We start from the raw sequence: 27,886 nt of genomic DNA on the forward strand, positions 1-27,886 counted from the left end.
AATTGCATTAGATTCTGAAATTAATATTTTAATGAAGAATAATAATGTTTATAAAGCTACATTAGTTGTAAGAGGTTTTCAGCAAAGAGAATACATTGAAAATGTTTATTCGCCAGTAGGTAAAATGCAAACTTTGAAAATTTTATTGTCATATAATTGTAAAAATAACTTGTCTATTGAACAAATGGATGTAGAGACAGCATTCTTAAATGGTCATGTAAGATCAGAAGTATACATAAATGAACCGAAAGGTTATGAAACAGGTGACAATAAAGTTTGTAAATTGCAAAAAGCACTATATGGTCTCAGAGAAAGCCCAAGAGCTTGGTATGAATGCTTTAATAAATTTATGGAAAGTTTAAATTTCGTAAGAAGCAATTATGATTACTGTTTATATGTAAATAATACAAGCAAAGATTCAATATATATACTATTCTTTGTAGATGATCTCTTAATTTGTTGCAAAGATAAAATTGAAATAAACGAAGTAAAAGTTAGTCTAATGAAAAGATTCGCAATGAAAGATACGGGCAAAATCAACCAATACATTGGAATTGATATAGATTATAGTAATGATAGAACTAAAATGACCTTAAGTCAAACTAAATATATTGAATCTTTAGCTATAAAATACACTTTAGAAAATGCCAAACTGTATGATACTTCAACGGAGACTAACTTAAAACTAGAACAAGCTAGTGATATTGATGAAAATATAAAATACAGAAATTTGATTGGCGAATTATTATATATAAGTACAGACAATTACTTAAGTCACTACCAAAATTGCTACGACCAAACACATTATAAATATGCAATGCGAATTTTAAAGTATTTATATAAAACTAAAGATCTCAAATTAACGTACTGTGATAATGTAAATAGCGAAATATTAGATTGTATGGTAGATTCTGATTACGCGGGAGATAGTGTAGATAGAAAATCTACAACAGGTTTTGTAATAAGACTTTATGGTGATGTAATTTTTTGGAAAACACATAAACAGACTACCGTAACAAAATGTCCTACTTTCGCAGAATATACTGCTATGTCAGAAGCAGTAACAAAAGTACTGTTTATAATAAATCTTTTACACGAAATGTTCAATGTAAAATTCTATAAATCTATAAACATGTTCGAGGATAACTCATGTGCAATTGCTATTGCAAGAGTCGCATTCTCGACAGCGGACGGCAACGATGCACAATCGGCTCTTTTCAGGGCCACCAACATTTTTCAAAACGTAGAAAATAAACTGTTTCCCCTTCTCCTCTCCCTCTCTCTAGATAGTTAAGAATGGCTCTAGAAAAATAAGGCTCATTCGATCGTCAACGTTCGAGTTGTGCTGTCCACGAGCCATAAGCGCAGTCGAAAGAACGACGAGTGAGATTAAGTGAGAATTTCAAATCATCTGCATCTTAGCGATGATGCAAATTCATTTGGAAGCTCACATTGAACGAGACGACATTCGTATTCGTGAGGAAATGTTGGAGGTGTTGTACTACATCCAAACTTTCTATCACGAAATGAACGAGGACGACGACGACAACGACAGTTAGCAGCAGCAGTAAGAAAGCAAATCGGCCCATTTCGGGGCCACCAAAATTATTAAACGTAGAATATTCTATTCCCCCTCCACTCTTCTACAAGCTCACACTTATATTCAGCGATGACAGCTGCATACTGTCATTCGCTTTTTGACTGCCAACATGTGCTATCCAAGACGATTGAGTGTCAGAGAGCGAAAGGAACGTCAAGAGCTTGCTAGTCTCAAACTCGCGATGATTATGGAAATTGTGAGAATTTACTCGAAAGCTGCTGCACTGCTAGCTCGACATCGAGCCTCGCCAAACTCGAGTCGAGTTAGAACATTCTGGGACGTCGTCGACCAGAGATTTTTCCAGTAGGAGACAATCGGCCCTTTTCAGGGCCACCAAATTCTCACAACGTAGAATACGACTATATGCCCCCATCACCAATACCTTAAAGTATAAGTATCTGCGCAAGCTCGAGAGAGAGCTCATTCTTCGCAGACATGTCGAGACGAAGCACAGTGGGAGAAAATGCACAAAATTCGAGCTACGCGTCATTTTTAATCGTAGAGCCATGATTTTTTTAAAACTCTTTAAAAAAGCATCAAGTTTAAGATACAGGTGCGGAAATTATTGTATCACCTTCCCCTAAACCCATGCGATCCTTAGAAGCCACCTCTACCAAACCACAAGCAGTCTAACTAGCCTAACCCTGGGAACAGCGAGTTAAATCGCTTAATTTTTTCTTAAAATAATAAAGCCACACACCATAAGCCAGCTAACCACCTAACCACTCACCCCCCTACCCCTAAAAACCACCCCTACCAAACCACAAGCAGTCTAACTCATCTATCCCAGGGAACAGCGAGTTAAATCGCTTTATTTTTTCTGAAAATAATTAAGCCACACGCCAGAAGCTAACAAATCACCTAAATACCTACCCCTAACACGCTTAACCCCTAGAAACCACCCCTACCAAACCACAAGCAGTCTAACTCATCTATCCCAGGGAACAGCGAGTTAAATCGCTTTATTTTTTCTCAAAATAATTAAGCCACACGCCAGAAGCCAACAAATCACCTAAATACCTACCCCTAACACGCTTAACCCCTAGAAACCACCCCTACCAAACCACAAGCAGGCTAACTACCCTAACCCTGGGAACAGCGAGTTAAATCGCTTTATTTTTTCTCAAAATAATAAAAACCCACTCCACAGGCCAGACCGGAAACACGCAGAATCGTACAACCACGTAATTCAAGACATTATTACAAGTAAATTAGTCACATTATTTGTTAGCTGTAATTGTTGAATGAACTGCTATTAGTCATCTGCGTTGAAACAGATTTAAGCCCCTTTACCACGTCAAGGTTGCAGTCTTCAAAGAGGTTTTTTTGTTGTTCTTTTTTGTTTTTGTTTTTAATTTTTTTTAGTTTTTATATCTGTAATGTTTTATAATTTTTACATAGCAAAGTTGAGACATTTATTGAGGATTATAATTACTGAATTATCATTTCATCAGAAATGTTTGAGCTTGTGAAGTTAATTCTTTAGTTTTTTTTTCTTCAACATCTCGCAAGCTGCTTATGACTGGATCTGATAAAACTAAGCCATAATGAATTCAACGTATTTTTTTATTTAATCTAAGAACTTTTTCTTCAGTAAATTTTTTTCTAATGTCTATCATTCTCAAGTAAAAAATTCTGGAAATTTTTCACGATTTTCCCGTGTTAGCCGCCATTTTATGTGCTTTTACCTTTTTTTTTTCAAAATTTAAACTGTGATACTGAAGTTTAAGTCTCGAGGATACGATTTCTTCGCTCTAAATATTAAATCTTAAATGATTTCAATGTGAAAAATCGACATGAATAAAGATTTTTTTTTAAACCATGTTTTTTTGCTTGTGGTTTGGGAGGGGTGGTTTCTAGGAGTTAAGCGGGTTAGGGGTAGGTATTTAGGTTATTAGCTGGCTTATGGTGTGTGGCTTAATTATTTTAAGAAAAAATAAAGCGATTTAACTCGTTGTTCCCTGGGATAGATGAGTTAGACTGCTTGTGGTTTGGTAGGGGTGGCTTCTAGGGGGCGCATGGGTTTAGGGGAAGGTGATACAATAATTTCCACACCTGTAGCTTAAACTTGATGCTTTTTTAAAGAGTTTAAAAAAATCATGGCTCTATGATTACAAATGACGCGTGGCTCGAATTTTGTCCATTTTCTCCCACTGTGCGACGACGCGTCATCAGACCCTGCGACTCTCCAAGAGCACGACCGCGATGAGAGCAAGATTCGACGAGACGACGACTCTTCATGACATATAATCGGGAGGCGTCAGTGGAGATCGAGAGGCCTCATCCACCGTTCCTAGCGGCTTCTTGGCTTGGTACGCCAAGAGTAGAGTCACCGCCGCCGACTGGCTCATCGGCGTCATTATCGTCTTCGGCGTCATCGTCGTCATCCTCTTCATAGAGTCTCTATAATATTTGAAAAAATCTGTCCTTTTAAGGACTACAAATCTATTTTAACGTAAGACAGTGATTATTATTATTATTTTTTTTAACCATCTGCGTGACCTTGAAAATGCTTGAAGAAGAATATGTTGGTAGTGCAAAGCCGTGGATACGAAATCCCACGAGACCTAAGAAACTTCCAACGAATTCTCTCAGACCTCCTTCTCGTCAAGTAAAAGAGAAGGAATCGCGGAAGGTGCCGGTGCTGCCGCTCTCCCCTCCCTCTCATGGTCTGTGGATCATAGAATAATTACCTCCACCAATCGTTAGACTGTTCGCCATTTTTTGAAATTTAATGTGTAAAAGTCGGAGCGGCAGCGCGAAAAAGTCAAACTATTCTCAACTTCTCGAGAGAGAACATCGAGAGATAAACGCAATTGGAAAATGGAGCTTATTATTGATCCACAAGGCTTTTAGTCTTTCAAAGGTTATTTCGTTAAAGAAATCGGCATAATGCCAAGTCGCTTTAGCGACGAAAATGCCGAACCGCAATGTATTTTGCTGACTCCACCGATATGCTGCACGAAGCACATTGCGGCAGAGTATCTGCCAACAAACCAGTGGTTGACCAAGAACTTCCACGGCATCAGCTGGGACGATGGATGGGTCCCCTTCTTGCGGGTGGAAGAGGAGCTCATCGATCGTGTGGCACATGCCAACAAAGTATACGTCAAGGGTGCGGAAAAGAAAGGAATTATGAAGTTGCTATACCCGAACGTCAACGTTGTCGACCTGACCGACTATGGCTGTCCACCACTCCGAGAATTATATTCAGGCCACTTCGTTGACTGCCCGGACCACAAGAATTGCTCAAACCCGGTTTGCGCTAAGTTGAATGTAAAAGTCCTCGTAGAATGGCTCGAAAAATATTGGATGTAGATATATGTATATAATATAATAAAATTTTGAAAAAAATCTGTCGTTTTCACGACAAAAATATTAGTAAAAACGTACGGAATAACTGTTTGCGCGCGCACCTTTCTCGCGCATCTCCTTCTCGCTATAAGAAGGACATCGCGAACGAGAGCTAGTCATTATTCGTATAGCTCTCAAACAAGCAGCAGCAGCATGTGGGCCTACAGCGTGTTCTCGCTACCTCAGAGTGTCCCCGATCTCTGTACGCCGACAACAGCCGTGGCGAGCAGCATCTCTGAAAAGTTGCGAAACTTCTACCACTACTACAAGGACAACGACGTCGACTACGTTCTGGATCTGCAGAGCTTCAAGGTCGGTAGCCATTTCATCCACAAGGAGTTGATTGGAATCCCTTGATCCGCTGGAACATTCGGCTACGACGACGTAGTGAAGATTCTCGAGAAAAGTCTCAAGAATGCCCGGAACGTCATTGTAATTTTATTACAAAAGAAAGTACATATTAGTAACACACATCTTCTCCAAAGACACCGCGATACGTCTGCATTCACGATCTCAATGCGTGAACATTTCGTCCAGCACATTGAAGATCGGAGGAGAGCAGAGGATGATTCTCGCAGTCACCTGTCTTGGGGAAATGCTTGAGCGATGGACAACCCATTAACTCGCGATTTAACTCGCTGTTCCCAGGGTTAGGCTAGTTAGACTGCTTGTGGTTTGGTAGAGGTGGCTTCTAAGGATCGCATGGGTTTAGGGGAAGGTGATACAATAATTTCCGCACCTGTATCTTAAACTTGATGCTTTTTTAAAGAGTTTTAAAAAAATCATGGCTCTACGATTAAAAATGACGCGTAGCTCGAATTTTGTGCATTTTCTCCCACTGTGCTTCGTCTCGACATGTCTGCGAAGAATGAGCTCTCTCTCGAGCTTGCGCAGATACTTATACTTTAAGGTATTGGTGATGGGGGCATATAGTCGTATTCTACGTTGTGAGAATTTGGTGGCCCTGAAAAGGGCCGATTGTCTCCTACTGGAAAAATCTCTGGTCGACGACGTCCCAGAATGTTCTAACTCGACTCGAGTTTGGCGAGGCTCGATGTCGAGCTAGCAGTGCAGCAGCTTTCGAGTAAATTCTCACAATTTCCATAATCATCGCGAGTTTGAGACTAGCAAGCTCTTGACGTTCCTTTCGCTCTCTGACACTCAATCGTCTTGGATAGCACATGTTGGCAGTCAAAAAGCGAATGACAGTATGCAGCTGTGAACGTGCAGCACATCGCCATCAAGAGCTTCATGAAGGACGCTGCTAGCCTCTTCAAAGAGCAGATCGAGCTCGCTTTGGCCGAACACAAGTCGATCAAGGTCAATACCGAGCTCGCCGCCAAGTACGTCATCACCGCCACCGAGGCGGAGACGACTGCGATCAAGTATTTTAATACAAAATCACAGTCGATTTTCCAGACTACGAATCTCGATATGTGATTCTCAAGCAACGTGAGTCAATCAATCGAAAGAAACATGGAGGAGTTTCAAGTGGGCCATACTCTCAGCCTTGCATCCGGCTGAGAAATATTCGAGCCGCGTTGGCATGTGTGGATAAAATATTTATCGCGATTGGTCTCGTCTTAGCTGAGCTCTCGCAAAGCGAAGTAATTCATTTGCGATCGTTGTCTGCACTATTTTTCGACTGCCGACAAACTAGCGGAGCACGAGAGAGACTGCACGAGGCTCAACAGCTTCAAAGTCAAACTACCGAACGAGATGAATAATAGGCTGAAATTTAAAAATTATTGCTACAAGGAGCGTTCGCCATTCGTAGTGTACGATGACTTTGAATGCCTGCTCAAACCTGTCGAGGAAGACAAGCGCGCTTATCGGGAGCACGAAGCGTTCAGCGTCGGCTACTACGTAAAGTCCAGCTTCGACGAATCCAAGTCGACGTACAAGAGCTACAGGAAGACGGCCGTTGGTGAACAGGAGGCAGCAAAATGGTTTGCTACGAGTCTTCACGAGCTCGGACAAGAACTCGAGCAGCTCTACGAGCATCCAGTGCCCATGGATGAGATGAGCTCGGAAGAAAAACGCGAATACACCTGGGCTAGAGTTTGTCACGTCTGCGCTCGACCTTTCAGCGAGCAGGACAAGAAAGTGAATCATTGCCACTTCACGAGAAAGTATCGCGGTCCGGCTCACACCGACTGCAATATAAATTACAAGGACTCGCGGACGATTCCAGTTATTTATAACAACTTGGGCGGCTACGACTCGCATCTCTTCATCATGGAGATCTCCAACGCCTTTCCGGGCCGTATCGTATGCCGTAGCGTTACATCTCTTTCAGCAAATACATGCGAAAGAGCGAGGTGAACTTTCGATTCATGAACTCTATTCGCTTCATTGCCTCCTCCTTGGATAAGCTGGCATCCTATTTGCAAGAGCTGAAGACTGTCGAGGCGGTGTTCGAGAAGGACGACGCTTACAGCGCGCAACAGATCGATCTGCTGAAACGGAGTGTTTCCTATTTTAAAATGCCTGACTGACAGCGACATCTCCAGCGACGACTACGAGCACGCGAAGGCGGTATGGCAGGCTTTCGACATTCGGACGCTCGGCGAGTACTCGGATCTGTATCTCAAGACAGATGTGCTACTACTCACCGAGATCTTTGAGAATTTCCGAGACAACTGCATGAAGGCTTACGGTCTGGATGCGGCTCACTACTACACGACACCCGGTCTCTCGTGGGACGCGATGCTCAAGTTTACGGGCGTAAAACTCGAGCTGCTCACCGATATCGAGATGCTACTCTTTATCGAGCGAGGCATTCGCGGAGGTGTGAGTCAGTGCTGTAATCGCTACGCAAAGGCCAACAATAAGTATATGGCCGAGAACTACGATCCGACAAAGCCCAAGTACTTGATGTACTTTGACGTTAATAACCTCTACGGGTGGGCCATGACGCAATCCCTACCTTGCTCCGGCTTCATGTGGATCGAGGACATCGAGAACGCGAGCTTCTACGACGTGGCCGACGACAGTCCCATCGGCTACATCCTCGAGGTGGATCTGGAATACCCGGAGGAACTCCACGACTCTCACAAGGATTTGCCAATGTGTTCGGAGCACAGGGTAGCGGCAGAGTCGAAGCAAGAGAAGCTGATGACTACGCTCTACGACAAAGAGCGTTACGTCATTCACTACAGAAGTTTCAAGCAGGCGCTCAAGAATAGTCCCCGCTTGAAGAAAATTCAGAGCCCTGAGTTTCAATCAGAAGGCTTGGCTCAAGGACTACATCAATCTCAACAGCGAGATGCGCAAGAGAGCCGAGAACGAGTTCGAGAAGAATTCGTTCAAACTCATGAACAACGCGGTCTACGGCAAAACGATGGAAAACAAGCGGAAGCGCGTCAATGTGAAGCTTGTGAATAAGTGGAAAGGTCGCTACGGCGCTGAGGCTTTCATAGCTAAGCCGAATTTCCACAGCTGCTCCGTGTTCGACGAGAATCTCGTAGCGATTCAACTGGCTCGCACCGAGATCAGCATCACCAAGCCAATCTACGTAGGACTCAGCGTTCTCGATCTCTCCAAGTTGCTCGTGTACAGATTCCACTACGACTACATAAGGAGTCGATTCGGTGACAACTGCAAGCTGCTCTATACCGATACGGATAGCTTGGTGTACGAGATCGGTGGCCGTGACGTCTACGAGATCATGAAGGAGGATCTCCACGAGTTGGACACGTCGGACTATCCGCAAGACAATCCGTTCGAGATGCCGCGCGCCAATAAGAAGATCGTCGGCCTGATGAAGGACGAATGCAACGGGAAGATGATGACAGGATTCGTCGGCTTGCGCGGCAAGATGTACGCCGTTCGGATTCAAGGTCAGCAGATGTCTATCAAGAAGGCTAAAGGCGTGACTTCACGTTCTCAGGTCGGAGAAAGAGAGCAAGGTGGCTCTAAGTCCCAACGACGACAAGCGATATTTGCTCGAAAGGGAAAACACCGATACGCTTCATTGGAGTCATTACAAAATCCCCGAAAACGCTCGCAAAAGAGCGGCTTCTGACGAGGTAGAGGGCGCCAGCAAGAGAGCGCGAGTGAAGGGGGACTCGCGAGTGGAGGGCAGCGATGGAGCGAATATAAGTCGAGAAGTCGCCGGTGAGAATTCATTCGCTTCGCAGCACTAGCAGCAGTAGTAAGCTACATATACCAGCAAGTAAGAAGTAAAGATCAATTGCAGCAGCAGTAAAATGGATCTACAAAAGCTGAACGAAGTCGCCAAGACTAAGGAGTTTCTCCCGACGAAGAAGATCGCCGAGCTCGAGGAAGGCCGAGTCTACAAAGTCACCAAGCTCTGGATGGTCAACACGAAATTTGGTAGGAGAACCGTGGCAGAGCTCGAAAATGCTGTGCAGGTGTTTCTACCCCAACGCTTCGCCTTGGCTTTCGACAAGGATAAGGAGTTCTTCAACAGAACGGCGGAAGAAGCTAGCAGCTCCAAGCTATTCCTAACCAAGAACGCAGGCAGCAGCAACATTGCATTCTCCTCCCTGAACATCGTAACAATAAAATTGTTTGAAATAAAAATAAAATTGATAAAATTGTAACGTACATGGTTACGGAGCTCCAACTCATCAGCACCGAGTCAGGAACGCAAGCTGTGCCTCGTCTGAACGACTCATCTCAGCTTCTTCTACCACAACGTTTCACCGTAGCCTTCGAGAAGAAGGAATACTTCTACATGCTAACAGCTGCAGCTAATACCTACAGACTATTCGTCACTAAGAAGCAGAACGATAGCCTTGAATTTTCTTTTCTGCATTTGTATTTATTGTGAATAAACTATGTGTCTTTTTCACGACGAATACAAAGAGAAATAACGAGGAAAAAAATATTTTCACACTGACTGAGATTTGTCGATCCACGTATTATGAGTGTTGTCAAATCCAAGCCACTTTACGAATACCTCCTTACCTCGTCTCTTCAAGAGCCTCTCGACGAGATAGACGTCCGGATGGGTGGTCTTCGAGAGTTCTTGCTCGTAAAAGCAGCCAGCGATAGGCTTATCGCGAAAGTCTCTTAGTTCATAAGTCACTGGCTTCGTGCGTCTGACTTGAGAGATAGTAAATATCTCGGCCGACCAGTTAGTCGTATAGCCTTTTTCGAACAAATTTTTCGCTTTGCTCACTCCGACTTTGTCATTGACTTTGAACTTTAGTTTCTGCTGCTGCTGCCTCGTGTGCAAACTTTTTCATGACTAGCTCGACATTGGCAGCCGTCACATCCTTAGGCTTCATACCGATAGTACGATGCTTGCGACTGTTGTAGGCAGTCAGGAGTTTACTTAACACATCGTACCATTTGAAGCTGCCGTGTGAACTAAATTGCTTCCACATGGCATTTTTTAATGTACGATTGAAGCGTTCGCAAATCGCAGCCTTCAGATTACTATACGTCGAGTACAGATTAATCTTGTACTGTTTCATGATATTCCGAAAGGTGGAGTTGTAAAATTCTTTGCCACGATCCGTATGCAAGTTTTTAGGCACTCGACCTCCCAGCAGTATGCTTTTCATAGCAGCTGCCTACGTCTTCGCCGGTTTTTCTCTTCACGGGAATGGCCTAAGCGAATTTCGAAAACGTGTCTATGACAGTGAGCATATATCTGTAGCCTTTGTTCTCTCGCGAATAAGGTTGCATCTCAACCAAATCAGCTTGCCAAGTCTCGCCTAATCCACGAACATCGAATTTTCGACGCGTGTACGCTCGTACGACGAGCTGGCCTATGTAGCTCCTCAACGACAGCTCTCTTCGACATGTTCACAGCTCGTCATTCAGAGAGTGAATGTTTCGATTGATTTGCATGATCACGGCTTTTATATTCTTGATCTCGCTGTTAATGCGTCTAAATTTCTTATAGATTTCATCTCGATACGCCTCTAGCAGCCGATCGATGACTTTTTTCGATTCGTCCTGCACGGCACGAAGATTAACGGTATCGTTTGGCTGCAGTGCTGCAGCGACGTTGCACAAGCGTTTATTTTCCAAATCAAATTGACGCTGACTTTGAAGCCGTGGCCAGGAAGTCATCGACTGCCCTCGCCACGCTTCAAGTTACGTCCGAACACGTCGACGCTCACGATTTGAATGGCAGAACTAGAGTGAGTACGTCTCAATATATATAGCCAGCCAAGGTAAGCTTCTCGATAATCAAATGAATCTCGTTGGTGTGACTAGGATTTCCAGCTGAAATCTCAGCTATGAGAAGACGAAGCCGTTCAACCAGTTTATTCGGATCGTCCCAGTAAAGGTAATCTATTTTCGTATCTCTCCTGGCGATTTTGTACGGCGGAAGAGTGTACCGCCACTTTTCATCTTCTTCCTCTTCGAGGGTGAGGACGACGTGTTGGGTAGAAAGAGAGGAGCGATAAAGTCATCGTATTTTTTACTATTGTGATAACGCAAAATCTCATCGGGGCGGAAATTCCTCCTGTGCACGCTCGACAATTCGAGTATTTCTTGATAATTTTTTAGATCTGCAGCCGAGATAATACCGTCGGTTTTCGGGAAAGTTCTATCATCGACTGCAATGATATCTCCATCGTACTCTATTCTTGATTTGCCGAGTTTATACCGCACGCCGTAAACCTTATCCACATTTTTACGACGCAGAAGAAGCGAAAGCGATTTTGCTCCGTCGTCGTCATCGCTGTCGCTGTTTGCCGATTTGAACGTCGTATCAGCAGCAGCTTGTATAGTTTTATTCGCTTGAGAAGTCTCATTCTCCCCAGCAGTAGAATCGGTATACAAGTCATCGTCAGATTTTATTATTCGTTCATTTGCTGCAGCAGCAGCAGTTTCCTCTCTATAAGAATTGACCACTAACTGTTGCAAGGGATCGACGATCGGCTTGAAAGTCCCACCCAACACCGTACTTCAACAGATCAAACTTTCGCTTAACTGCGCTTCGCGCTTTCACGAGCTGCTCGAGTATATGCTTCTGCTGACTATTACTATCAGACATGTTGACATATCAACGGTTAGTGATAGACTGTTATAAATCGCTAACATCGTCCTATATTTATAGCAAAGCAGTCGCAACCCTTTCGATAACGACCCTCGTTGATCGGACTATCTTTGTCGATCATGAGAAAGGAGTGCTTATCGTCGGCCCAGCAGCTCGAGCATAACTCCTTGAACTGCGCGAATGTCATGTCGCAATTGACGTGATCTGCATACAAGTGGCGTAAATTCACGTCATCTTGTCGAAATATAACCAGCAAATTGACATTATCGACATTATCTCTCACCAAGTGCTTCGGCACTTGAGCGTACGACTGACAGAGGTAGAAGCAGTCGACGCTCTTGTGTCGACCCATATAGAAAAATGCGCGTATGTTATTTTGCCGCAGTTCGATGGTCCGCAAATGACTGCGCGTATACTGTCGGGAAGCAGAGCTCCGTGACGTTTCACGCGTCTCTCCCTGTGCTCAGTGATAGTGTCAAAGTTGACCACGGGGAGCTTCACAGCCTGCTCTCTGAAGTTCATTCTCTCAAATCTCGGCTAAGACTGATCGATTTCCTATAAATAGGCTGCTTTTATAGCCGCCTGCATCAGTTATCATTGGACCTTCGTGGAGTAATGATCGTACACATTGAGAGCGGACGTGGTTTGGTGAACAAAGTGTTGAACAAAATTCCTGTTGAACTTCATTTGCCGGGCTATCAGTACTGCGGACCAGGAACAAAGTTAGCTAAACGTCTAGCTAGAGGAGATCGAGGCATAAATCCTCTCGAGCTTGCAAAGAGTACGATATAGCGTACTCGCAGAATCGCGAGAAAGTAGAGGCTATAAATCTGGCCGATAGAGTATTAGCCGACAAAGCTTGGCAGAGAGTCAGCGCGAAAGACGCGAAATTAGGTGAGAAAATTTCCGCTTACGCCGTATCGAAAGCGATGAAAATAAAATCGAAATTGGGAATGGGTATGAAGAGTAGTAGGAGAAGGAGGAGGAGACCATCCACGAGGCTGAACGCTATAATGAAGGAAATCTCGAGAGCGATGATCAAGGGCACTAATAGTTACGAAGTCTTCGCTGGACTGAGTGTGGCGGGTGCTTTGGCTGGAGGAGCTGCTGGCATTGCCAAGGCGGTCAACGACTCCAAGGCTGCGAAAGAGCAGCTAGGGGAGACTCGTCGACATAACAGAGCGATGGAAAATATCAGCGTGGATAAGGGATTCTGTCTGAAAGCCAGCAAGACTGGATTAGGCATTTATCTCAAGCCCTATCGCGGAAGCAGTTTAAAAAAAAAAAAACTTCTTCGAGATAAGCTTGCCCGAGAGGGCGCTAACAGACGTGGACATCGTGAAGTACGCTGAAATCTTGAAAATTCCATATTTTCAAGGTGTATTCATGCGTAACGCGATGTCTGCGAGTGGTCCACGAAAGCGCGAATCAGCCGTTGTGAACTTGGACGATGCGAGCGGGCCTGGAACTCACTGGGTAGCATATCGCAAACGACACGACACGTCGTTTACTTCGATAGCTTTGGAAATCTACAGCCTTCCTTGGATTTGATGCTGTATTTGAGAGTGAACGAGATCTAATACAATCACGAGAGATATCAAGATTACAACACCTTCAACTCCGGACATCTCTGCAGTTCTTGAATAATAAGCTATATAAGAGGCGACTGCCGCGAATGCACATTCATTCAGCATTCGACAGTCAGTATGAATAGCTCACTCACTCTGAGTCTCTCCGGAACTTCATCTGTACTCGAAGCTCAGTACTTTCCACCGATTGAGCTCTCGAAGCAAAAGATCTACGTTCTCGGTCTAGTTGAACTGCTCACGTTCAACTCCATTCCCAATATCGACACGGATAATAACAAGTTCTACATCGGTGGGGAAGAAATTATCTTATCTACGAGGAGCTACGAAATCGAGCATATCGACGTTTACCTTCGCGAAGCTTTGACTCCCAAGGGTATATCGTTCAGTCTCAAGCCCAACAATAATACGCTTCGTAGCGTGATAAAGTGCAGTCATCCGATCGACTTTCGTCTACAAGACTCGATCGGCTCTCTGCTGGGCTTCACCGAGCGCATCTTACCGGAGAACGTGAGCCACAATTCGGATAGACCTGTAGCTATTCTAAAAGTCAACGCTCTGCGAGTCGAGTGTAACATCACCTCGGGTGCCTATATAAACGGGCAGTACGTGCACACTATTCACGAGTTCTTTCCTGCTGTACCTTCAGGATACAAGTCATCTAAATTTCCTAGCAAGTCATCTATCTGCCAATCATTGTGAGAAGCATAGATGAGCTTCAAGTGCGCATAGTCGATCAAGACAATCGCTTGGTTAATTTTCGCGGAGAGATAATCACCATCAGATTACACCTAAAACATATATAATGGGTATCGTTTACAACAGCAGCAGCAGCAGCAAAGTCGAAGCTGGCTATATAAGCAAGCCGACGAGACGCAGCGAGATCAGTCGTCGGCGATTCGCCAAAGAGCCAAAGGAAAATCATAACTGTATGTACCAATCACAATGGAGCCTACAAGTCTACCTGCGCTCTGCAAAATGTCAAAATCATGAAACTCTACTATCTCACCAACGTTCACATGGAGTGGGAAGACGTTTCGGAGACTGAGGAGTACGCTTAATGTGCGAGCGACCGAAAAGTGCGGCAGTGGGTCGAGAGTAAGATCATGGCCTGCTGTACTGGGGGTACCGGGTTTAAATCTCGGCCGCAGATAAATTTTTTGTGATATTCCGCTGGGACCCGCACCGACTACGAGCGCGCGCTCTTTATTACTGATTGACAGAGCTGGCACTCGCATTGGCTCGCCGACTGACACTCTGACGCGAGAGCGCGCTCTTTATTACGCGGCTGGAAAAAAGAGGAGGTACCCTGAGTGAGCTGGTAGCCGCTCGGGCTGGGTGAGCTGGTAGCCGCAAAGAGTGGGGGTGAGCTGGGACCCGCATGAGCTGATACCCGCACAGCTTACCTACTATACTGTATTGTGACGGCAGGGATAAGAGAACAGCAACAGATAACTTGCCTGGCGTAGGCAAGTTACTGACCGAGTGGCGCTATTAGCCAAATGTAAATAGTCTACCTATGCGCGGGTAGATGGCGTACGCGCATGTAACACAGGAGAGAGGGAGCAACTCGGGTATATAAGGAGCCCCGGAGCCAACAGCAGAGCATATTAATGATCTGGCTCTCAACTGACTAACGTGCGAATGGTAGTACTCACTGCTTGCTCCGGTCTCCACCATACCTAGTAGTCCATGAGCCCCAGGCTTTCGAAAAGTATGTGTGTAGTCCACTCCATCTCCTGTAGGCTGAGATCCAGCATCGCTCACAAATATTTATTAAAAGAATAAATGAATAACTCTTTGCAAAATATAATCAATTTTGACCCTTTATTAGAACATCCTCTCCCATCTCCCCATCAATTGTGTCATCGATGCAGGATGGTAGTACCCTGTTCTTAGGTGGCTCATCTGGTCGTAGATTCATGGTGAGATGGTAGGACCTCACACATCAGTCTAATAGCTGCGTAGTTTACCTAAGCGTGTGGGGTGTGCGTAGTGGATAGATCCTACTCACCTCCTTCAACACGCGAGCAGCTCTCCTCTGGTGGGTCTTCCACTTCAGAGCATAGGGAAAGCTTTTGTCCACTCAACAGATATTACCGGGTGGATCAGAGTTCGTCATCGTTCTACGTATGTGCTTGTCTCCTGATTTACTAACCTCGGGTCACGAATTCATCGCGTTTGCGCTCTAACCCTTCGCGGACCGTTTCAGTATAAACAATAATCATAATTTCTTCTTACAAAGTTAATACTTTCCATAGATTTGTTGAAACAATCGTACCAAGCTCCTGGACTTTCTCTGAGACCATAAAGTGCCTTTTGCAATTTGCAAACTTTATTGTCACCAGTTTCATAACCTTTTGGTTCATTAATGTATACTTCTATTTTGACATAACCATTCAGAAAAGCTGTTTCAACATTCATTTGTTCTATGAATAAATTATTTTTACAACAATAAGACAATAAAATGTTCAATGTTTGCATTCTGCCTACTGGTGAATAAACATTATCAACATATTCTTTCTGTTGGAAACATCTAGCAACTAATCTCGCTTTAAATACATTATCTTTTTCCTTTTTTAAACCCATTTTACATCGATAACCTTTTTATCTTTTGGCCTAGTAACAATTTCCCAAGTATTATGTTTCTTTAAACTATTAATTTTAGAGTCCATCGCACTATTCCAATTTTTACATTCGTTTGAATCTAATGCCTCCTCAAATGTATTTGGTACATTTGCATCAATGTGATTCACATAAATAAAATGTGTTACAGGATTTCCATACCTATTTACAGGACTTTTCTTTCTTTCAAATTTTCTTTTTACCTCTAAACTATCTCTACTTTGATTTTGCGTATCATTTGAATAACCATCATTTTCAAGGTTACTTGAAATATTATTAACATAAGTTTCGTTACCTCTACTTGACTCGAAAGTCAAAGTAGAAGGTAAATGATTGAGTTTGTTTTGATCCACATCAGTATCATTTTGATCAAGTTTAAATTCGCTTATCAAATCTCTTACAAAGACTCGACTTCAATCAATTTTTAAATTTTCTACGTTCGGTTTTTTGCCAAAAAATATTTCGTATGAAGTTTTATTCTCTGTTATATTTGTAATTGTACGATTCTTCAGGTACGCTACGGTTTCCATAATTGCAGGCCAATATACCTGTCTATTTTAGCTTCACGCATTGAGCATCGACCTATGTCCATAGCTGACCTGTTGTATCATTCCGCTACTCCATTTAATTCATGGACTTACAGTGGACAAGTTACTAATTCTATTCCTTTAGACTTTACAAAATCACAAATCTCACGATTTAAATATTCTTTGTCATTATCACATCGTATTTTCTTTACCTTTTTATTAAATTTATTTTCAACTAAATTTACGAATTTTGTTAGACAACCCGCTGTCTTTGATTTATTTCTAATGCTAAAAATTCCCCTACATTTACTGTAATGATCAATGAATTACTCTTCACTATAACCGATTGTATTATGTAGACCATTTAAATCTGTATGAATGAGTTCTCTTCTTTTACTATTTTTGACAAATATTGAAAATTTACATGGCCTATGCCATTATTCTTTACCAGTCAGTTTTATTAAATTTACATACATCGTTTTACTATCTTTCTGTAATACAAACGTTTTATGAAGTACAGATTATCTTTTTTGTGTGCCACTGCTATTAGTTCTCTATATTTATTGTAAATTTTAACATCAGCCCTTTGACTACTACTGTATCATTTTTAGTGACTTTAGATAAACTCAATATATTTTGTCTAATTCCCTCTATGTAATAAACGTTTTTAACATCTACTTGTTTTTCATTGTAATAATTTTTGAAATATAACTTTACAGTTCCTATTTTTGTTGCTTTCAAATTTTTACCGTCAGGTAATTTTACTTCATTAGGATCAAATACATGAATTTATCAAAAAATTTATCGTTATTCACAATGTGGTCTGTACAACCGCTATCTAGAATCAAATTTAATTGTCCTGCTTTTTTTGCTACTATTATCTAACGCAGTTACCTGATTTACCTCTGGGTTGCAGACCTGTGTCAATCATGCTTCATATGTATGCGGTTGTTTTATTCGCCTGAAGATTCACCACTAAAAAAACATGGTGTGCACCAAAAGCTAAGTGGGCTAAAAAGCTTTTTGGCCTTATGTAGTTGTAACTCATCTTCAGCTCGCAAACGCACTTGCCTTCGACTCGTCCTGCAAACTCCACTCTCGGTCTAAGAAAGCCCACTTTACGCCCTTGGTACACAATATACTGTTTAGCGATGGCTCCCGGAGGAAAGGCTTTTTATATTTACAAGGCCTTGCCAGTATCATTGGAAATAAAACTAGAAAGATAAAACAGCATGTACGTTGCATCAAAAATAAAGATGAGAATTCGCCTCTTGCAATTCATCACATTAACACAGGACACAACTTCAACATAGAAAACACACAAATCATCGACTAAGTACACACTAATTATACCCTGTTAATTTTCTTTTGTTCTCCATTACATTTTCTTTTTCTTCTTTGGATCCTAGCTTTGCACCTATTTTTGCATATGTTCCTTTAATTATCCAGCATTTTCTGACTTCTATCTCCGTTTCCAATTTTGTTTTTATCTAATGTTTTACTTCTTCGGCCTTCACTCCATTTTCCGTTTCCAGCCCACTTATAACTATGTTATTCCTTATCTTTTCTCTTTTTTCTGTCATCCAGTCCAGTTGTTTCCTTCTTTGTTTCCTATCTGCATGGTGTTTTATTTTATTGTTATCCGGCGTATTCTCCCATTTGATTTTTTAAATTCTATCTTCCGTTTCTTCTCCTGTCTCTTTCCTTTTCCTTTTTAACTCTACTCCTTCTTTTACTAGATTAATTACACTCTGTGCCGTTTTATCTAGTCGTGAACTTGCCCCTTTTTCCTTTTCATTTCAATCCCCCGTTTTTCTTACATTAAGACATTTGTTGCCACATTTGAAAAAAATTGCATCAGTCCCAATCAATATGTCAAAAATAAACGCGAAAATCGATACTTGTGTTACGAAAAATATGGTGTGTAGCAAGGGCTTAGTGAGCTTTTTGACCTCTTGTGGTTTTTGTAGTTTTTAACTAGTCTGCGGCTCGAACTGCAAACTCCTTACTCGGTCAAGTGTGGGAAAGAGGTTCTACACCGGTAAAAATGTAAATAAATATGTCTACTAATAGTAGAAACAATTTATTTTGTCCCCAAAATTATTAAAAAAAATGTAATGAAAAATTTCGATTGTTTATTTATTGATGTTGTGCTCCCTATAATGCTGATTTTTTCTTAAATATGTTTTTTTTTTTTCCAGGTGCTTTACCGTAATATTCCAAGTGAACAAATGGACCAAATGTTCTCAAACTCAAATATGTTATTTAAATAGTACATTGTGCAACAAGGGGGGAAAATTAGATTTTTCAAGCGAGGATGATGTTTGAGCACGAGTGGAAGTCGGGGCCACCGTAGGCGCCTGAGACGAACACAAGTGCTCAAAACATTATCTGAGTCTTAAAAATCCAATTCCCCCTTGTTGCTTACCATGCTTTTTTCAATGAGGGCATGAATTGGCCCTTTACCGTTCATCGAAAACGAATAGGAAATTGAGGATATTACAGTGTATATGGTCAATAAAAAAAATTTTATAAAATTTTGAAAATTTTATAAGGTTTTTGAAGTTTTTAAAATGTTTTATAATTTACAAAATTTTGACTATATCCAAGCAATGGAAGAAAAAACTTTCCACCCTAGGAAGGAAAACTTTCCACCTTCTGCTATGAAAAACTCGATTTTCCATTCGTTTTTCATGTACGGAAGAGGGCCTTTTTCATGCAGGAAATGTAAAAAGCACATTAGTTATGGTATGAATAAAGGGATTTTAATTTAAATATGCTAAAGGAAAGTCACATAAAAAATATGCATAACTTTATAAAAAATTGATTAAAAAATCAGTCAAAATCTTAAAAAATGGTTCTACATATTTAAAACTAAATCCCTCTATTCATACCATAACTAAATCAGTGAACTATGGGTTGTGAAGACATTCCCAATGATAAGTATGGATCATGAAGGTGTAAAGAGGTTAAACACCGGTGAAAATGTGTATACTAAAAGTAGGAAATATGTATACTAAAAGTAGGAAAAATGTAGTTTATTTTCATAATTAAAAAATTTTTGATAAAAAATTTAAATATTTTTTTATAGATGTGCCTCTTAAATTTTTTCATGCTTAAGTTATTTTATTTAGTATTGAACTTATTTCTGTTCTTATTAAATAAATTGATTACTTGAAAACTAAAAACATATACTTACAACATCATAAATAGCTGAAGGTAATATATCAGCAATACGAATTTTTCGGGACATATCACAATCAAAGGAAGTCTCATTTTTGCAACAGCTTTTTGGAACTTTGAATATAGTTCCTTGGCTCACAGTTAGAAGTATTTCAGAAGATCCATCTGAAGACGAAAATTTACTACCTGCCCAGTCATTAGGACTTGTAGCTCCACAGCAACCAAGGTTTTGTTGAAATGAATCAACTATTTGAGTTCGAGTTGGAATAATGCTATATTCATACTGGAAAAATTAATGCAATAATTTTTTTACTGGTCACTGTTAAAATTTATAAAATATCAAATTAAAGTTGGTAAAACAATAATATTTTTCATACATCAAATGAGTTTTCACATACCAAGGCAAGCAAAGGAGCGAAGCCCCAGAAGCGCGCGCGCGCGCGCGTGTATATATATATACAGGGTGAGTCATTTTAATCTTTAATCTCAATTATCTCGTTGACAAAGCATGCCAGCGAAAAAAGTTTCGGATAAAAGTTTTAGGATTTTTCCCTGGCTATCTGATGATGACCTTGACAATGTCATTGAGCGTGACCTACAAGGTCATTTGAAGGTCAAGTCGATTTTTTCAAATAGAAACCCCTACTTTTGGCACCAGAAATGGAAAGAGCGGGAAATTTTACGTTTGAATATGGCCTTGACCTTGAATTCAATAGTCAAGGTCATTGGTCATGCCGATAACAGTACAACTGGTTAGCTGAACTCGAATGCATTCAAGGAGAAAATGTTACCCACAAAAGTTTTCAGTTTTCTCCCCGGCTGACGAATGGTCATCTTGACCCTGTCGTTAAACAGGATCTTCAAGGGCATTTCAAGGTCAAGTTGATTTTTTGAAATGGAAACCCCTACTTTTAGCCCCATAAATGAAAAGAGAGTGACATGCGTTCAAAAATGAAAAAATTGTCAATATTTCCAGAAATTTTCAATATTTTCTAAAATTTTCGTAATTTTTTCAGTTTTCTAAAATTTTCGTAATTTTTTCAGTTTTCAAAAATTTTCAAAGTCATTCCATTATTTTGTATTAGTGTCAATTTTCAAAATTCTTGATGTAGTTAAGTCATTCCATTATTTTGTATTAGTGTCAATTTTTGAGAGTGAACTACTCTTAACAGTTATGTAGATAGCAAATTAGTGCAGAAAAGCTTAATCGTGTTTTTTACTTCTTGTAAATCGATAATTATTATTGAAAAAAATCTGTTTCCCTGTTTACTGGTCTGTAACAAATTATTTTGATTTTGATCATGGCTGATTATGGTCCCAACGAAATCGTTGATATGATCATGATTTTGGGAGAAAGTCGAAATAATTATGCAGCAGCTGCCAGACTTTATGCTGAACGCTATCCCAATAGGAGACACCCAAGTAATGTTACTATTCAAACCTTAACTCAGAGAGCTCGAAATGGAGCTTTTGTTCGTCAACGCCGTCATCATGAATACGAAGAAAACGATCCTCGTGTTATTACCATTCTAGCGATTATTCATCTTGATCCTCACATTAGTACTCGACAAATAGAAAGAGAAATAGGTATACCTCAATCAACAGCATCCCGAATATTGAGAGCGAGAAGATATCATCCTTATCACATAACAAGAAGGGAAAAAAAATACAAAAAAAATACAAAAAAATAAAACAAAAAACAAAAAATGGGATGCTAAATCCTTTTGACAACCTCCTCGAAGGTGCATCCTGGGTTCGGCTGATGTCAAAGGTAATTTCCGCACAAAAGATGATTTGTTTCCAAAATCACATGTTCGAACGTAAAATTTCCCGCTCTTTCCATTTCTGGTGCCAAAAGTAGGGGTTTCTATTTGAAAAAATCGACTTGACCTTCAAATGACCTTGAAGGTTATGCTCAATGACATTGTCAAGGTCATCATCAGATAGCCAGGGAAAAATCCTAAAACTTTTACCCGAAACTTTTTTCGCTGGCATGCTTTGCCAACGAGATAATTGAGATTAAAGATTAAAATGACTCACCCTGTATTATTTAAGTTTAGCAATTATTTGATTCAGAACTTAATTGATCCCAACAATTCTGTGTTTGTTATATTATGAATAAAATAATATTGTAATATTACTATAATATTATATAACACATTTAATATACTATAATTTACTTTATTCGATTGATCATATTTCTTTTTAGATCTGTAATTTTGTTTCAATCGAAATGATAATGTTACATACTATTATTGACATGCACTGTAAAAAATAAATCAAACTCGGCTAACCGTTTACTTTTGTTAAAAATTAATATTTATGAGACATTACATTTATTTTTAATCAAACTTTTTAGAAGTATCTAAAATATGGTCTAGAAATAAAATGTATGTTTTATAAACAATTTTAATTACAAACAAAACTTAGTTAATAGACTCGACATTGACAATTTTTGAATCATAATTTATTTCATGTGATCGAACTAAGTAAAAATTGTAGTTCGATTAATGAAAAAAAAAAAAATTACATTAAATGAAGTTTCTTATTAAGTTATTTTTATATAATGCAACTGCAGAAAATTCTCCAATTTTCAGTTTGCGGGTTCCGCCTCAATCAGTTACGTCAGTGACGTAAGCTCGCGGCGCGTGATTAGATTAATACGCACTATTATATTATTTGCACGAAAAAGATATGAGAGGCTTCACATGTTGCTAATATATATTTTATTTTTATTTTATTTATTTATTAAACCAAGATAATAGCTTACATAGTATACGTTAACACTACGCATACTATTAAGCCTTGTAGAGGTAAACTAAGTTACCTGTGCACAAGCTTTGTATGTAACAAAAAAAAAAAAAAACTTAAAACTAGTACTTAAAACTAAAAGATAATTTCCTTATCAGATCCTTACAACAACACTATTTACATTTTCTTTTTTTAAACTTTAACAAATTAAACGTTAACTAATTTAACAAATTTAAAACTATATGAAAAACTAAGTTTTGTTTTTAATCCAAAACTTGAGTTTACTTTTTGCCGCGGTATTGCTTACATCTAATTCCTTGAGCTCATTTGGTAGTGAATTATAAGTTATAATGGCATTATTATAACTGTTTTTATCACTTACTCGTTTTTTGCTCTTTGGTACAATTGAGCTTTTTTTCCTAGTAACACTTGTACACATTTGGAATTGAGTTTTGAGATCATTAAAATGGATTTTAAGGGATTTAAAATTAAAAATTCGCTCTAGGTTTAATGGACTATCTTGTATATTAAAAGTATTTTTATTCATAATCTTAAGAATTTTTCTCTGTAAACTTTGCAACAAATTACGGTTATTTCTATAGGCACCACCCCAGGCTACTATTCCATAGCTGATTATGATATGAAAGAATGCATAGTATATCATTCTTAAAGATTCTGTTGACATAGTGTGTGATAATTTGTCAAAAATATAGACTAGATACTTTGTTTTTTTTATTATATATTGCATGTGTTTATCCCATTTTAGATTGAAATCTATGACAATCCCCTAGTCTTTGTAATTCTCAACTCTAGCTATCTTTTTATTCTGAATTTTTACATCAATATGCTTCGGAACACTGTCGCAATAGCTTCCAAATGTCATACAAACTGTTTTATCCACGTTTAGAGATAACTTATTTACCGTCAACCATTTGTATATCACAGTAAGAAAATCATTCATATTTTATTGCGCCTCTATCCACGTATTGCCTGTTGTTATTTTCGCAGTATCATCTGCGTACGATAGAATTGATTCTAGTGGAATCTCCTTTAGAACATCATTTATATATAAAATAAATAGGAGTGGACCCAGTATCGTACCCTGTGGAATACCCATACTTATTAGTAAACTATCACTTTCTACACCGTCAATTTCAACAGTTTGATATCTGTTATCTAAATAGCTTCGAAGCAGATCCAACGCCTGTCCTATAATATCAATACAATACAGTTTATCTGATAACAACTTATGGTCGACTGTATCAAAAGCCAAGTCGAGAAAAGTGACTGTACAATATTTGAGTGATATAGTTTAAGGTATTTTTTGAACCAAAATTTTTCATAAAACCAAATTGGTGTTTAGAGATTATGTAATTATTTTGGATAAAATCATATTGCCTGTTATAAATAATTCTTTCGAAAATGCTAGCAACATTAGATGTGAGTGAGATGGGCCTATAATTGGTAATGTTATGTTTTTCCCTGCTTTATATGGAACTATTTCGGCCTTTTATAGAGTATCTGGCTATATAGCTTTTTTAATGCACAAATTAAAAATATGCGTTAAGGGCACCGCAATTTAATTAGAAATTACTTTTAAGGACATTTATTTTGTCCACTCGACCATTTTTTATTTTCAATGTATTGATTATGTTTTTTACTTTATCATTTATCTTTATAGAACTTATGGTTTCATTAGATCTTTTTCTTGTCAAGTTTATTGTTTATGATTTCCTAAAGTTTTTTAGGGTTATTTGCATTTTTTTCGACTAGTTTTTTATCATATCTAAATTTGGCTTCTTTAATAACTTTCCCTGAGATTTTAGAATAGGTTCTGTATTCAGCTTTAAGTTGTTTATTATTGATATATAACTTCCATAAGTTATATAAGAATGCTTTGGTTTCGCACGATTTAATCATCGCATCAGTGATCCAATTTTTCCTGTTTAAGGGGACTAATACACCTTAAATAGTCAAAAATTGGAAAATTCAATTTTTTGTTTATATTTTTCCTAAATTGTTTAAAAAATGAATTAAATTATTAAATATATTCAGGTATAATGTAAGAAACATAAAACCATGTTTATATGAGCCATATTATCAGACATTTCTTGGAAGGCCAAAATTCAGAATTTCTATTTTTCAGCTACTGCAGACTTACTTAAGATTTGGGCTTCGAAGGGCACTTTTATACTAATAGATATGTGGCGGTCCCCGTAGCTGATCGTCGATCTGGCAGCAGCAGTCCACCACGCAGCGGCACCTTCAACCGCATCCTTGGCACCGACATCCTGGTACATCCCGGTACTCGAGGATGCTCAGCGAAGGACGCCTTTCAACGCCGACATCCCAGGACTCCGGGTAATCGGCCTCAGCATCGACAACTTCGCCAAGGGCAGCCCTGGGGGTAAATTTCTCACCCCTCAGGCCAACGACATCTAGACGCTGCGCAACAACCTCCGGAAAAGGACACTGCAGTCCAGGCGGACATCTTCTTTTTCTTTTTTTATTTTTCGCCCAGCATCACCGGCCATAGGGTTCTGCGGACATATTTCCACCGTCAAAATACGTTTTGGTGCGTTAAAAATTCAAATTAAGTGTTTTTAGAAAATTGCTGTATGAATGTGTCTGTCACCTAAGCGGCCTGTTTTTGCGGTTAGCCACCCGGATTAGACCAATCCTCTTCTGATCTTCTGTAGCTTAGTGATCTTAGCCGCTATCTGTGCTGCTACCTGTATCACTGCAATCTGCGTGTCACCGTATGTCTTTCGTAGAGATCTTATCGTAGAGTCTTCTACGATCTTTTACTTCAATAGTTTCTTCTTGCTGGAGTGCTTTTATTGTGGCGCCTTCCACTAGTACTGGTGTAACTGCTTCGTGTAAGTCCGAAGTTTTGACTTCTCTTAAGTGTGTGTGTGTGGGTGGGTGGGTGTGTGTTTGTGTATGTATACCGTCATATCTCTGGAACTATGCAGGCGATGTTATCTAAGTTTGGCATGAACTTTTGTTTTTTGATTCTAAATTTGGGAAAAGTAACCTTATTTCGATTGATTAACGTATTTTTGCTATAGAGCCATTTTTTGAATTCTAAAAAACTATTTTTTTCGGTTTTTATATCATCTCATTGTTACAAATAATTTAGCTATAACTCATTTGAAAGCTAATAAAATTGTCTACTTTTTTCCGCTAAATGAAATATCAAAAACTCGCAAAAAAATTTGATGATAGCTTATGAGTCAAACTGTGTACAACAAAAATTTCAATTAATTTGACCACAAAGTTTTTCAGTAACAATTCAAATACTGAAGAAATGCAGTTTTCGAATTGTTTTATATCCAACGTTCAATTTTTTCACAATAAAAATTACTACTAACATAGTAAAAATCTTCAGAATGTAAGTATATTCTACCATTGCTAGGTATTACAGTAATTTCGTCTAAACTTATAGCAACTTTTGTTACATCATTTTTCTCCGTGTAGGTACTTATAATAGATGCAAATAAATTATACGGAAGTACTAATATCTAACATATCTAACATTAAAGATTTTATAAAATAAAATTATTTTAAATTTTACTATTAGTTATGAATAAATTAAAATGCGTGCACCAAACTGCATTATACCTCACACTTATATAAAAACAGTATGTGCAACTCGTGTGGCAATTGCACAATATACTATTACATTTAATACAATTACAAAAAGCGAAATAAGAGGAAGCTAAGTGCCTAGGACTTGGCAGCCGTTTTTTTTTTATTGTTGACATTATGAACAAATTATTTATCTCCAATGAGTACATATAATGAATAGTTAAAAGATTTATTATTGCATGATAAAAATTTTAGGCATTTAATTAGATACTAGCAGGGTCACCACACTCCTAACGTCGTTCGGTTGATTACGTATATATATATATATATATATTTACAGCTCCGAAGAGAATTAAAAAGTAATGAGATTATCATAATAACTACAAACAATTAAAAGGTAGCATAAGTAAAATATGTGAATTCTCTATTGCTAAACATTTCAAATTTGAAATATTATGTGATAAGAAGTTTTCTAATTGTTGCAATAGAGAAAACGTTGTATTATCTGACATATCACTTATTTTTAACGTTTAAAAGAATTAGTTTCTGAAAATACTGACGAAAGTAAACACTTTTAAAATAATAAAATATATTATAAAATAAATGATATAAACCAATATAATAATACACTTCCTTTCACAAGTTTTGGAGCTAGATTTGACGTAAAAGTCCCTCAAGTTATACGAATAAGTGGTCAAATTTACCACAGAAGATATTGGCAATTATACATCATTGATAATGAATCACGATTACAAACTTATGTTACAAACATGTTCTTTAATGCTATTAAAGGAATTTGATAATTTTTTTCGACATGTAAACATGTACGCTAAATCATACAAAACGATGCACAAAGTCGAATGGAAGAACAAAATCGTTTAAAAAACAACAACGTTGCGTTTAATAGTAAAGAAATTATAATGTATTTAACACGCGATTTTCATTATGATAAACGTAGATATAACGCAGCTAAATGTGATGAAGTAGCTGTGGTATTTTTAGGTGAAAATTGTCAACCACCAGAAGATCGAGATGTATGTATATATTCAAAACATAGAGCACCTACTAATATATTAGTAGGTACTGTACATTAGTAAACATGTAGATCCTATGTCATATCCACTTATGTATCCTAATGGAGGTTATTGATGGATGCCTAATATGAAAAATTAAAATAACAAAAACAATATTTCGATGCTACAATTTTATTGTCATAAATCCAGCATTAGAAACGATTTTAATCCTTACTTAAATTTAGGAAAATACATTGTTGATGCTTGGGTAAAAGTTGAAGGTTCACGATTATTTTTTTAAAATAAAAATTAACACCAATTAAGGACAGATTTATACAAAGGTGTCATGGATAACTTAAGGGGTCAAGCCTGGGTTATATATAAACAAAAAAATATAAACAAAATTTGTTGCTAGCAGTATTTGATTTATATTTTTTAGCAATGTCTCTCGATCGGTCCGAGGGGGCATGTTTAAGGTACATTATAAGCCCGGATAGAGTAAAGAAGACGGTCCGGATCTTTCAAAAAGCCGTGGCAAGTGACTAAAAACACTTATTTATATAGTGAAATGTCATGAATTTTGGTCAATGATTTTACAAGATATATACATGTTTTTTTCGATAAAAATGGTGTATATTTTATATATTTTCAATAGAATTTTTTTTTCA

The 27,886-nt window shown here is 38.8% G+C and overlaps 1 protein-coding gene across 4 annotated transcripts in view; it reads right to left on the reverse strand.

The window, feature by feature from the left end:
* The window catches only part of LOC107981563 (tetraspanin-1), a 172,291-nt gene that overhangs the window by 32,759 nt on the left and 111,646 nt on the right, over window positions 1-27,886 (reverse strand). For all 4 annotated transcript variants that reach the window (XM_031933072.2, XM_031933073.2, XM_031933075.2 and 1 more), the window contains one exon: window positions 19,880-20,146. In XM_031933072.2, the coding sequence (XP_031788932.1) occupies window positions 19,880-20,146 (267 nt within the window). The remainder of the gene's footprint in view (window positions 1-19,879; window positions 20,147-27,886) is intronic.

The sequence above is a fragment of the Nasonia vitripennis genome (assembly GCF_009193385.2).
Source record: "Nasonia vitripennis strain AsymCx chromosome 5 unlocalized genomic scaffold, Nvit_psr_1.1 chr5_random0006, whole genome shotgun sequence".
Taxonomy (NCBI): Eukaryota; Metazoa; Arthropoda; class Insecta; order Hymenoptera; family Pteromalidae; genus Nasonia; species Nasonia vitripennis.